Source organism: Mucor velutinosus (genome assembly GCF_035048745.1).
Source record: "Mucor velutinosus strain NIH1002 chromosome Unknown tig00001540, whole genome shotgun sequence".
Taxonomy (NCBI): domain Eukaryota; kingdom Fungi; phylum Mucoromycota; class Mucoromycetes; order Mucorales; family Mucoraceae; genus Mucor; species Mucor velutinosus.
This window is the reverse complement of record NW_027041893.1, coordinates 1244050-1257683: the sequence shown is the minus strand read 5'-3', so window position 1 is coordinate 1257683 and position 13634 is coordinate 1244050. Positions and strand designations below refer to the sequence as shown.

The 13634-nt window shown below is 40.3% G+C and overlaps 6 protein-coding genes across 6 annotated transcripts; 4 read left to right on the top strand and 2 right to left on the bottom strand.

Annotated features, from left to right (window-relative positions):
- Positions 1-391: 391 nt before the first annotated feature.
- Positions 392-1087, top strand: ATC70_004513 (uncharacterized protein; the record flags this gene model as incomplete). The annotated part of the gene is made up of 1 exon (XM_064823815.1): positions 392-1087. One exon carries the CDS (start codon positions 392-394, stop codon positions 1085-1087), a length of 696 nt encoding a protein of 231 aa, XP_064688640.1.
- A 1096-nt stretch (positions 1088-2183) lies between these two features.
- Positions 2184-3534, top strand: ATC70_004512 (uncharacterized protein; the record flags this gene model as incomplete). Its single annotated transcript, XM_064823814.1, has 2 exons — positions 2184-2455; positions 2511-3534. The coding sequence occupies 2 exons, from the start codon at positions 2184-2186 to the stop codon at positions 3532-3534; spliced, it is 1296 nt and encodes a 431-aa protein (XP_064688639.1).
- A 590-nt stretch (positions 3535-4124) lies between these two features.
- ATC70_004511 (uncharacterized protein) lies at positions 4125-5505 on the top strand (the record flags this gene model as incomplete). Its single annotated transcript, XM_064823813.1, has 7 exons — positions 4125-4277; positions 4336-4440; positions 4498-4552; positions 4608-4747; positions 4805-4896; positions 4954-5131; positions 5185-5505. The coding sequence occupies 7 exons, from the start codon at positions 4125-4127 to the stop codon at positions 5503-5505; spliced, it is 1044 nt and encodes a 347-aa protein (XP_064688638.1).
- Positions 5506-5731: 226 nt separating this feature from the next.
- ATC70_004510 (uncharacterized protein) lies at positions 5732-6088 on the bottom strand (the record flags this gene model as incomplete). The annotated part of the gene is made up of 2 exons (XM_064823812.1): positions 5732-5934; positions 5989-6088. 2 exons carry the CDS (start codon positions 6086-6088, stop codon positions 5732-5734), a joined length of 303 nt encoding a protein of 100 aa, XP_064688637.1.
- A 934-nt stretch (positions 6089-7022) lies between these two features.
- Positions 7023-9553, top strand: ATC70_004509 (uncharacterized protein; the record flags this gene model as incomplete). Its single annotated transcript, XM_064823811.1, has 6 exons — positions 7023-7595; positions 7656-7760; positions 7816-7884; positions 7937-8044; positions 8105-8605; positions 8657-9553. 6 exons carry the CDS (start codon positions 7023-7025, stop codon positions 9551-9553), a joined length of 2253 nt encoding a protein of 750 aa, XP_064688636.1.
- Positions 9554-11178: 1625 nt separating this feature from the next.
- Positions 11179-12379, bottom strand: PDI1_1 (protein disulfide-isomerase precursor; the record flags this gene model as incomplete). Its single annotated transcript, XM_064823810.1, has 3 exons — positions 11179-11492; positions 11583-12097; positions 12162-12379. 3 exons carry the CDS (start codon positions 12377-12379, stop codon positions 11179-11181), a joined length of 1047 nt encoding a protein of 348 aa, XP_064688635.1.
- Between the last annotated feature and the right edge of the window lie 1255 nt (positions 12380-13634).

The window sequence follows — 13634 nt, the reverse complement described above, 5'->3', positions numbered from 1 at the left end:
ATGCAATGTAAATAAGGTTTATAGATACTGTATAAAACTTTACTTTATATTGAGCCGAGCTTCATGCGCGCAATGTCTAAATTTAGGGAAATGATATACTTCATGGTGAGTAATACTATCTGGGCATTGGCAGCATTTTTAAATTAACAATGCACATTAAACTGTTGATACTACAGTAATGGTAGTTACTATAATACCACCTATCATTTGTGTATATATTGAGACAGCCAAGTGTTTGGAGCTGGCATCACTACCAAAGCGTCATAAGCTACTGAACATCCTGTCTACTGTTTGTAACAAGTAATACATAAGTTGAGACCAAAAAGATGTCCTTTTTTACAAAAAATGGGCCAAGAATCTGAAACGACGTTAGAATTTTAGATATAAAAAGATGGCAATCTCCAACGCTGAAAAGGTCTATTACTTGATTATCAAAATGCGCGCTCAATCCAACGTTCTCCTTGCCGTTTCTGTTGTCGCTGCTGCTGTTATTGCTACCGCATCTGCCTCTCCTGTTGCCGCTACTGATGTCGCTGTTCCTACTATGACTGAAATGGCCACCATGAGCTTCGATAGCTCTTTTGATCAAAGTTTGAAAGAGCACAAGAACAAGGACAAGAAGCGTAAGCATGACAAGGACGAAAGCAAAACGCCAAAGACCACTGACACTACTACCAAGTCTGACAAAAAACATCACAAGACGAAATCTACTACATCTGATGCTTCTTCTACCACCAAGTCAACCAAGTCTAAGGAATCTTCTACCAGATCTGACAAACACCATCACAAGACCAAGTCCACCACATCTGAGGTATCCACTACCAAGTCTGACAAGAAGCATCACAAGTCTACCAAGACCACCAAGTCTGTCGACGCTACTACTACCAAGTCTGGTAAGAAACACCACAAGGCCAAGTCCAGCAAGTCTGATAAAAAGCATCACAAGTCTTCCAAGTCTGATGAAAGCACCAGCAAGTCCCACAAGAAGCACCACAAGACAAAGGTTCATAAAACTGACAAGAAGACTACGGCCTCTCACAAGAAATCAAAGAAGCACTGCAAGAAGCACCCTGAGGATTGCAAATAATTGACATCATGGCATAAATCGCATAGCAGTAAATACATTTTAAATGAATAAACCAATTTGCCACCTACATACTATATTGCTGTTATCATTTGGTAGCAAGAGATGAGAATGCCATTAACGCTGATGATTGTTGAGCAACTCTTAAACGTGGAAATGCACATTACTTGGGTATGTCATTCTATTTATGTTGCGCATATCGACTTTTCTCGGGAATAATGCTTCGAGTATTGCCTGATTTAGAGAAGAAAAGGGCAAACTATAGAAAATCCACATGCAGGTCAAGCACTTTTACGGACGTAAGCTGCAGAACGTGTCTACAAAACAAAAGAAGTATTTATTATCAAATTTGTCAAATGTACAAAATAGAAAAATCAATGGCCCACGTAGATTTTAGGCCTCGTGCATGTCATTCTGAGAAGCTAAAGAAGTCAAGACGCAAGTTCAAGAAGACTTTGAAGGCTACACATAAACAAACCCCAGTGTAAACACAAGGTATTTTTAGATATCAAGACCAGACCCAATTCCCAAAATCATGTAGCATGTTGTTTTCGTTCTGTCGCGCACAGACGCATGTCCCCCCCCCCTCCCCAATTGAATTATTTGATGACAGCAAAACAGTAATTTGACAGGTGCATTATTAGATGATTAGAGCGTGCTTTTCGGCGCTGCTTTTAGGAGCAAATGTGATAGCAACTCAAAACCATGCACTGTACAAGCAATTGAAGTAGTAGCATTTGAGCCTATGTACTCGTCAGTCATTTTACGCTTTCCTCGGGAATTTCCCTACTTGATACATCCATCAAGTGGCCTGGCTGATCTGTCTGCAGGCCATCTTTAATGGAATCTGTCTGCTATACATATCAAATCATCTTGTATTTAGCACATCAGGCGCTTCTTTGAACAAAAAGTGATGCATCAGGCGTTTCTTTAGAGGCATGGTAAGAGCAACGTACCCAAAACTACAACAAAAAAAACTCATCAAACGTATTAAGCGGAACCTTCTGAATCTTGCGGAGAGGTAAACGTGTTAAAGTGATATAAATACAAATGATGATCTTGTTCCATATTTTCTTCGTCCCAACATCAATCACTCAACATGGTAACTGCCAACCCCCTCACTTGGGCCTCTGGATTAGTGCTTTTCACTGCTGTTTATGCGGCCACAATACCCGAGCCATCTGCCATCACCATTCCAATAACATCCCAGCAAGTCGATAGTAATAAGATTCCACCTCTGGTTCGTAGAAAGAACAAATCTACTTCATCTGCCAGTAATGTACCTGTCTACAATATGCGTACCGAGTATATGGCCACGGTTCATATCGGTACACCTGCTCAAACATTCAATGTTATTCTAGATACTGGAAGGTAAGTGTATGGAGTGTAATAATTTCGAACCTTCTCACTTTACATTACTTATTAGTTCAGACTTGTGGGTTCCCAGCAAGACCTGCTCCAAGGATCTCTGTCCTTACAATGCTTTCGATCCCAAGCAATCAAGCACATACAAAGATCTTGACCAAGCATTTGACATTTCGTATGGCACTGCTTATGCTATTGGTGAATATGGCTCTGATGTAGTTGCATTGACAGGTGTTACTGTTACTAATCAACAATTTGCCATCGTCAATGAGACAAAGGGTCTTTACCCTAGCACTACTGGATCTGCTACGCAACCTGATGGTATTCTTGGATTGGGTTATCCTGGTTTGACAACTGGAGGATCTAATTATAATCCCCTTCTCTTTAGCATGGTAGAGCAAAAGCTTATTCCTAAGCCTGTATTCTCCTTCTCTATGGGCGGTAAGATGGCAAACATTGGCTTGACCGGTGAGTTGACACTAGGCGGCGCTAATCCCGATAGATATTCTGGCGATATTGAATATGTACCTGTCATCCCGGAAAGCCAGAACGATCTTTATGAATGGTGGCAATCCTATGGCCAAGGCATCACGGTTGTCAGCGGGAATGGAACTGTTGCTGCCAACATTCAATTGAAACAAGGTCGTCTTACAGTATTCGACTCTGGCACCACCTTGACTTATGTTGACATGTCCTTTGCAAAAAAGATATTGAACTCTATTACTGGTCAAACCAGTTTCCGAGTTACTCCTAATGCTGGTATCTTTGTCATGGATTGCAAATATAAGAGCAGTGCAGCCCGTGTCCAGCTTGCCCTGTCTCACGGAACAAAGAATGTGATTGATAAATCGCCCTTGATTATTGATGTTCCTGCCTCCAGTTTGGTCATTCCTCTCGATACTGAAGACATTGCTACTGCAAAGATTTGCGGTTGGGGTATCGTAGGCACTGCAGATAATTCCGAATTTCTGATCGGCCAGAGTCTTCTTCGCAATACGTATCTCACGTTTGATATGGAAAAGAACCAAATTGGCTTCTCTGCCTCCTCCGATACAACTACTAAAGTTACTACCTCTTCCAAATAATCATATCATGACTACGTTCGCTAAAAATTACTGATTAAAATCGCATAGTCCAACCGCTGCATGATAAAACGTACATTGCTTTAACAGGCCTATTGTACACCGCTTGTTGAGAGAGGATTTAAACCAGCTGTCAAAATTCCAAGGCTTCGAAATGAAGTCATTACGTATTTTCAGGGTCTAAAACAATTTTAGGTTGATTTTAGTCATCATCGAGCCATTTCATTGCTGCATTTTGTTTGTCAGACTGACTGTAGCTTTATCATTTCGCAACACAAACGTGTCTTCACTATGCATTGTTGATGGGAAACGCCACAAATTGATTGAGTATGGAGAAGCGAGAGATCTGCTTCATAGCGCCTTCTCTGACCCTCAAGTAAATCAGAAAATCATCAAGGTGACACATTACCATACACAATGTCATGCTCATAGACCTGGACTGCCTGTGGTTGGATCCAACCCCAATTAGTAAGGATATCCAAGGCTGAAGCTGAATAAAAATGCGTATAAAATGACAGATTCGAGCTTCATCTTAGTCAACGAAACCTATACTTGCTTTTCTCTTCTTTTCTCGAAACAACACTTTATAAATCATGTCTTCCCAACCTATTCGAATTGGTATTATTGGTACTGGTATCTTTGCTCATCGCCACAACAGAGCCTATCAAGCTGTTGGCAACGAAAAGTTTCAGTTGGTTGCTTGCGCCAACAGATCCAAGGATAAGGCTGTAGCCTTTGCAAAAGAGGTAGATTGTCAGGCATAGTGTAATTGAGTGTATGAACTGATGTATTGGTTATGCAAAGGTTGGAATTGACGAGTCTGCTGTATATACCAATCCTATGGATCTTATCAATGATCCCAATGTTGACGCGGTTGATGTTCTTTTGCCTGTCCAGTTCAATAGAGAGGTAAGACTGGAATGTGTTTTTGTGTGTTTCGTGGTATTCACTTTTTGATGCTACTAGATTATTGAAGCTGCTGTAGCTGCCAACAAGCACATTATGTTTGAGAAGCCTATTGGTATGTTTCATCTACTCGGATCAACATGGCGCTCTGTTAACTTGAATGCACATAGCCGCTAATCTCAAGGATGCTCGCGAAATTGTATTATTATCACAAAAGGCCAAGACGGTTGTTGCAGTAAACGAGAACTGGTCATATCATCCTTTGGTGTGTGCTGTAGCCGAGTTTGTCTATCAAGGAGGCATCGGAGAGGTAAATTGGGTTGCTTACTAAATCATTTGGGTTGTAGACTAACGATCAGGGACCTAGATCATTAACTTTACCTATGACTCAGCTCGCCCTTATAGTCCCAACTCACCCTATCATGCTACCAAATGGCGTCAAAATCCTGAACATCCAGGGTAAGCTTCTTGGAGGTCAAGAAAGATGGGACAGATTCTGATAGATGTATAATGTAGTGGATATCTCAGTGATGGATGTGTGCATGACATGGCACATTTAGTGCCTATTCTCGGTAAGTTCGCATCTGTTGCTGCTTTTGCCACCAAGAGACATGCTATTCATGTGTGCGAGGATACTTTGGCCACCACCATCAAGCTTGAAAACGGCGGCGTGGGTGTTGCCAACTTTACCTTTGTAAGTGGATTTTGAATGCACGAAATGACGGGTCTCTGACCATGATCCCATAGAGCACTGCCGGTATCAAAAAGATGAGTCTTGTTGTGCATGGCACCAAGGGCACTATCGAACTTACTGATGACACTGATGTCAAGTTGTTCAATGAACTTGGTGAATCTGTCGACATTTCTCCCATCACATCCCTTAAGGCAAATGCTCCTGGTAATGGATTGGCTGATGTGGAAGGTGAACTCTCTGCATTCTATGATGCTGTGCGCTCTGGAAAGAAGTTGGGCGTGTCCACTGAAGAGGCTTTCCATCACCTTGCTCTTATTGTTGCAGCCCTGAAATCAGTCGAAACTGAACAGACTGTCACAATTGAGCAGGTGTAATCCAATCTACATGTAATTTTAATAAATCAACTATGCCTGCCTCTAAACGTTATGATTTAATGTAAATGGATTGTAATATTGCTAAGACGTGTATTGTCCAATGAGCACATTACGTGTGTAAATGTAGTCTGTTGAAGGAAAAGCAAACGAAAATGTACGCATACAGCCAGGCATTCAATCTAGTGCATGTATTTGATGTGGTATATTATGGTCTTGGAGAGTTGACTTAAGCATGGCCTCGTTGGTTGCCATCACCGCCTTGCAGCTCCTCCTCCTCTTCTTCTTCTTCGAGCTCTGGCCATGTATTCAAGTGCCTTAATTCTTCCTCTTGATCGTAATCGTTCTGCGGTAGATGTCTCCACTGTCTATTATCAGCCCCATCGCGAGTGAATCGTAGTAAACCTGTATTACGAAGCATACTTCTACCGACTAAGTCGTAAACATTAATAACTACGCAGTCTATCTGAATGTATTATCCTTTACCACAAGTTCCACAGCAAAAGCACCAGCACAATCCTGATAAAAATACCAACAAGATGGCTGAAAGCATGAGCCATGCTTGCATTACACTCAGTTCTGCCATATTCTTGAACCAAAAATGAAAAAATGCCTGGTTGCGTTGTCGTTTAGGGTGTGTGTGCTGTATTTCTGCCATATTACGGACTCAGTTAAATGGAAGTTTTTGGAGCCAGTTTGATCAGTCTGTTTGATCCTTTCGCTCCATGTAGCTCGACATCTTTTTTCTTTCCATACTATAAATTATGAAATGTAGATAGCATAGATGCTATAGCATATCTTGAATCTAATAAATGCGCTATGGTTGTGTGGTTATTTGGTAAATCCTCTAATTGACGATGGAGATACAGGGCATTGCTGCCTCCTCTCCATGTGAATATTTGCAACATCGATGCTAATATAGATAAGCTTCGGCACACGCATCTCACAGTGGTCATGAGAGATCAGTAGCATGAGCCCAGGAACGTAGCATGAAACAAGGATTGACAACAGACAACTGTTCTTTAAATAAGGACCCCTTCTTCCCTTTCAAATGTGAGCATTGGATATGCAATATTCGCAAGAATTACAGACATGTAGCACAATGTCAAGTATGGATAGAAACACATTGCTATAAATGGCTATGAACATTCCATATTAATACAAAACAAAGAAATTAGACAATAACATTTGCCCTGTTACATGTATAAAGTACATACATATATGATGTTCTTTTGCTATTGCTGCTGCTGATATTGCTATCAACACAATTTCTTTCTTTCTTTCTTTTCTCTACTTTTCTCTTTTTTTTCTGTACACTTACTTGAGCAGTTAGCTTTGGCATCGTCTCGCAAGAATAGCATCCATGGTACGTTGTATTTCTCCGAGATGGCCATGTTGAAAAGCATATATATATATATACGGCATTGAAATACGTTCCTCGCTCTTTCTTTCGCTCAAATAACTGATATTTTCTTAAAAAGTATAGATCAGACCGACTCTCGTCTATAGAAATAGCAGTTATGGGTAATAAAACAAACAAGCAAACCAGCTCTTACGGCTTTCTTAAACCATCCACTGGAGGCATTCATAAAAAGACGTATGGATCCTCTCGTGTTGGTAAGAAGGCGAAAGAAATGGTGAAAAAGAATTTGTCCCTTTTTCTAAAAGGCTTAAATTTGCAACAAATGATCAATTACAGCACAACTAATGATCCACCATCATCCTCTTCTTCTATGTTCAACAATAGTAATAGTAGCGCCAATGCCTTTACAAGCTTCAGCATCAAAAGCAATCAAAATAGGCTGGCAGCAAACGAAATCGATGATGAGCAAAGCCATCGAGCCGTATCGTCGTCAGTCAATCAAGAATTCGCTCTTCATGCTTCGCCATCGTGGCAGTACGTAGCCTCCACTGTAGGTGAACCACGGTTCCCTCATGTTGATGCGCTGCCCCGTACCTGGAAAGACAGTTTGACGGCGGATCAGAAAAACGCCTATTCCTTCACAGCAAAACAGATGAAATATCAGGAACTTGTCTATGAGATCATCTTGACAGAGCAATCCTATGTGGATGATTTGATCTTGGTGTACAAGGTATTTTCATGGATTGAACTTGGAGTAGAAAAACCTCCGATATTCATCCTGTCTATGTAGATCTTTATCAAGGAGGCACTGCAATGGGATGGGCTTCCTTCAGCAGTGAGGAACTTGTTCGAAAATATATTCCAGATCATTCGGTTGCACATGCAATTGTTACGAGTAAGTGGTCAGTAGGCGCGTTGATCGGCTCAGTGGACGCTAAGCGAATGGATAGGAATTGAGAGCAAAGCAACTATCACAGTATCCTGTGATATCATCGATTACTGATATATGCCGATCTTACGTAAGTTGTTCATCACAACGTCATACCATACATCTAATATTAGACGCTGTAGGTAAGCCGATTTGACATTTACTCGGCCTACTTTTCAAATTTCGAGAAAGCCAACAACATCATCGCAGAGAGCATCAGGGTGCAAGATGAGCTTGGATCATTCATATCAGTAAGTGTATATCCTCGAGTCAATACATGATAACCCTGATTGACTGAAAATTGTGTATAGCGCCGGTCGTTGTGGAAGGAATGTCGCAATTTACCTTTGACAGCCTACTTACTTACGCCAATACAAAGGGTCATGAAATACCCACTTTTCTTCAAATCACTAGCAGAATGTCTGCCAGACACAGATGGAGACATGGAAAATATCGAATGCTTTTTGATGGAAATGGATGTGGTGCTACGGTATTTCGAGAAACAAAAGAAAGAATCCGAGGATTTCATCAAACTGGAGGATTTAGCAAGCAGAATATCAGGATTGGAGGGATCCACTATCCGCATCGCTGAATATGGAAGAAGACTGATCTACGAGGGGTATTTGACAATTATTCCAGGCACACAGCAAAACCTAGCAACCCGCTTTGATAACTCTTCAAATGTCTCATTCTCAAGCGCTGTACACCCTCCGCCATTGAGCAGACGAAATAGCTCATTCTCACTGTCTTCTGCTAGAAAGCAAAAGAGAACATATGTGTTTTTGTTCAATGACATGATTGTGTGCACGAGGGTAAGTTCACGTTTATTCTTAAGTTGAATGCATACTAACAGAGTGCCTTAGGAAAGAAACAAGAGAAGGATGAGTGTAGTGGATAACAAAGCAATGGCACCTCCTCCAAGAAAAGGATCCTACTATGGCCCATCTGCTGACACACTATTCAAGATTACACATACACCAGGAAGGATTACACTTGTAGATAGAGCAGTTATGAGGCCTGCGGCAAACAGTGAAAGATTATCGAGGCGCGGATCAGCATTATTTCAATCACTGCGAAGGTATGGATCTCGTAGCCAAGAAGAAGGCGCTCCTCCTGTGCCTAGCATCAGCTCAGCATCAGCCAATGATCTATCGTTCAGCGTGCCGCATTATTGTGAGCAATCACCACCACCACCACCGTCACCACAACAGCAACCATCATCCATCACATATGAAAAGCATCCAACTCAGTTCATATGCTCTATTGCTACTAAGAATCTCACCAACATACAGTTTGAAGCAGAGACTCCTGAAGAAAAGGACATGTGGTGCAGCCATTTAGAGAGCGTGCTTGGTGAGCATGTCCAGCGCAACTGTCAGCAGCAGGAACAAAAGCAGCACTACATATCGAGTGACAAGGACACTAGCACAGGGATCGCATACCAAAGGGCTACTTTGAGCCCAACACAATCTAGCTATTCATTTGAAAGCAATTCGTCAAATGAATCGCTTGCATTCTCATCCGTGGCTTGGAATGGCTATTGTGACATTGAAAAGATGGATATAGATGACGAAGCACAACAACAGCGACAACAAAAGACGGCTCTGAGCCCTCCTTTGCTTCTAGACAAAACCGAGGACATCATGTCGTCTATCATGGATGAATTCGGTGATAGTATATGGTCCATCGGAGCACCTGCTGGATTGTCTCCATATCAGTTGCGAAAGACGTTCTCAAATATAGGCACATCGGACATATAGAATAAAAGACCCTTGCCCCACATTATCCGTAATTCTCCTGGATCATCAGTCCATGCCGCATATCACTACGCATAACATACATCACAGTCTATGTTTTGCTTGCTTCCATAGTTTCTGTATCGAGAAATGGCATGTTTATCTCGCTGCAGTCGTCATTTTCAAGTCAATGCGTTGAAAATGGAAAGACAGTTTGAATAATTCGAATTTGATGGCAATTGGTTATATTTCTAAGGCAGTTTTCATACGAGGCCCCTGTTTCAGTCTACAATTAGGTTGTGCGCTGTAAATATTCCCCGTACTCATTTAAAAAGCAGGAGATGTACAATGATAGTAATGAAAATTCGAATAATCCATCTTTGCAAGCTTCTTTGACATGTCAAAAGGAAATTCCAATCTTTCTTTCGCAAACAATCATTGATCCACGGAATCGTCACTATTTTCAAAAAATAGCATGGGGTCGCTTTGATACATAGTTTTGTCTGACTGACGATATACAAACAGGCTTTCATTTCACTGTCGAAATCACAACATGTCGCAATCTTGAGCAAAATAGGGCTCATGTAGCACAAGCATAACTTTCTGGTAGAATATTCGTGCTGAAAGTAAGCTTTCTGCTGACAAGATGTCTACATTGTCATTCGTCTTGGATCATTTCAAAATCAAGAAATGACCTGAAACCCAACTGATTTCATACTGTCCGTCTACACAATTTCTCAAAAACTTTTCCATCCAACTTTACAACGTGGGAAATTGTAACGGTACCTAATCAATTGTGAATTGCAGCATCATAATTCATCATTACTTTTGGTAAGTTTTGTTTAATCTACACGATTCGGGGCACCACCACCTCAACATTGTAGAAACTAATAGACTGCGGAGTTACACTACATTTGGATAGTTCAGCATAGCATATATGACAAGCTACGCCAAATGTAAAAGACTAGTATTCAGAAATCTTTAACCTACTGTCAAGCGTACCATGAAAGGACATGTCTGATATGCGTATTTCAGCAAGTACTCAATGAATACTTCATCTTGGGAAGAAGGCTCTATCTGCGTCATTGAACATTTTGATTTCGGAATGGTTTCCAGAACCAGATCAAGAACGACCGGCAGGTGCCAATGCTAAACAAAATTCAATCAAATAGCATCTAGCAAAGATTCCAAAGGTCTGCAATAACCTCAAATGAAGATCCATGAATAAACGTCTTGATTAGATGACGAGTTTTTGCATCATTATTAGGAAACATATACATTAGATGCGATACAATATGTGTTTCTTCAATCAAATCAAATAAGCTCTATGTGTCATTTGCACTTTCTATCCCAAATGCCAGAATAACATTTAGATAAATCCAAAAATAGAAAAACAGAAACAAAACTTAATCAGATAACTCAGTTTCATGTTTTTCCATTTTACGCATAATGATATGATTTACAGATGAAGAAGCTAAAATAAGATATATTTATTATTTTTAGACGGGATTAAATATAAACTGAACTGTACAAATCAAAGCAAATAGAAATTAGGGAAACAAGAAAGGAAAAAAAAAAGAAGATAATCTAGCGGATTGATGAGATATTATACATTGAGAGTGATGAGAACGTGTGAATGAAAGGGGTAATCACTGATCAGGGAAGCTCAAGTTCATGCCGTGTCCAGAAGACATGCGGTGCTTCTGGTAATTTTCAGATGTAGCTTGATCATCGCTGGAAGAAGATGGAGAGGATAAAAGTACACTAGATACAGGGCTGGGAGGAAGAGGGTGCATGGGAAACGCAAATTTTTGAGGATTGGAGTTATGATACATGGATGGCATCATCATTTGTGGTTGTTGAGGTTGCTGCGAAGATTGTTGTTGATCCCAATGATGTAGAGGTTCACAGGCAGAAGTAGATGGAGATGTGACAAATACACTAGGCTGATCATTATAATATACTATAATGAAAGTGTCAGTAAAGGTCGAAATACAACAGCTTATTTCTATAGAAACAATTACACTTTTTTTTTTTTAGTAATAAAACTCACATGGAGAGGTATTAGTGCTGGTAGGAAGACCTTGTCTTTCTGCTAGTCTTCTGATGATGATTTGTTGCTGTAGTTGGACCTTTTTCATCTCTTCGAAACCTTGCAGCAAGTTGGCAAAGTTTTCTTGGAGCACACGGAATTGTTGAAGTAAATCAGCTTGAGACAATTGAACCATAGCAAACGAAGCATGAATATCACCAGTTTCACGACGCAGGAGCTCAGAGTCCATGGCTTTACGTTTGATTTCTTCGAGAATGTCAGGGCAACCTCTTTGGAATTTAGGATGAGAGAACTCCCAGATTTCGTTTTCATTGTTGCCACGTTGACCACGAGGAGATTTGTTGATCTTATGGAAGCCATACATGTTCAGTTGACGTACAAAACTAGAGAAGTTGGAATGCTTGAAGTGTTCAGGAAGCACCTCTTGGGCGAAGCGAGTAGCATTGCAGACGAGGAATGAAGATCCACTAGGATTCCAAGAGATCAAATGTTGGTTGCGTCTATCGCTGACCATACTACAGAAAAAGATCAGTACTCGAGTCATTTTTTTTTCGTTCCTGAATTTTGATGATTGCGTACCTAAATAATTTGCTGATGAATGTGCTGACACCTCTCTTGGCAGAGCGTCTATTTCCATCATCAATCTCGTTGGGTTCCCAGTTGCCATCATTGGGAGGAGACAGTGGCGAGTTGGATGAGCCTGTAGAAGATAAGCTACTACGACTGTTGCGATGACTATATGGATTAAAGAGATTTGATTGAGGCACAGAAATGTGTAATGAGTTTAAAGAAGACATGTTGATTTGATTTAATTAAACTATGTTAATTAGAATTAAGCAAGGAAAATGAAAAAAGAAGAAACGCTAATACTCGGAACTGATGGAGCTCCTTTATATATGTTCTAAATCATATCAATTTAATCCTCATCTCCAAAGAAAACAGCTTGTTTCACATTTGCAGGGTTTGCTGCTCGGTTTGCTCAAGTGGGTTGACATTGGTCGAGTTTCTCGTCCGATGTTTTCCCGCTGACGTGATTCTAAACCTCTCCTCCTTTCTCCATATTTACACAATCAAACCTTCATATCGCCTTTTGGCGATCAAGCACTGGACCCATTCATTTAATCTTTTTTTTTTATGCCCAGTCTAACCATTCTAAATGCAATATTCTATCCAAATCTACTGAAATATACAGTCAATGTATTTGGTCAATAAAAGTCAACAGAGTGTGCCTGAAACAACCAGATAGTAGCGATAATAAAAAAATGAAAACATAAATTACCTATCTTTTCACCAAATAGTAATCAAAGAAAACAAATGCTTTCTGGCATTTTTTTTTTTTATGCAAATTTAACTTTAACCTGAATAAGAAAAATGAAACCTCTCAAGCAAACCGGCAGTTTCACAACTGGGTTACGAAAGACGAGTAGGTATTTAGCTTTTCATTGACGTAGTGAATCTCCATGGACCCTTTTTGTTGATGAAAATAAGGTACCAAAAACAAACTTTCTCGCTGCGCTTCTCCAAATGTCAGAATTACTGATGGAAAAGGAAGCATTCTTTTTATGTTTTGAGTGCAAAAAAGGTCGAATTGAACATTTGAATGAACCACCATCTCTTGCAAGTATAGATATGGCTGGTTTGGTATGATGGTTCTCGAAAATATCAAAAGAAAACGAAGATGCTTCTCATCCCCTGAATAGAAAACAGAAAATGATCAAATGTAGTAGAAAATTATGATATCGAACCATTTTGTAGGTATCCAATGGATAGAGTAAGATTCTTCCAAATGAGTTTCCCACAGTTTCTGGCTCGCCATGTTCCAAAACGGCTCAAGCGCATGCACACACGCACCTTCTCAAATTAATGAATCAAGCAATAAGGAATCAAGATGGTTGATAAACGGCAATATCATCCCCGATGCAAATATCAAAAAAAGAAGCATGAGCACATGTGCTAATGGAATTGCCTATATTAGATGTTGCTCCCGATAACATTTGTGAGAGAAATGATGGCCCTACTTATATAGATTCTGAACGTTGAAACAGATACTCG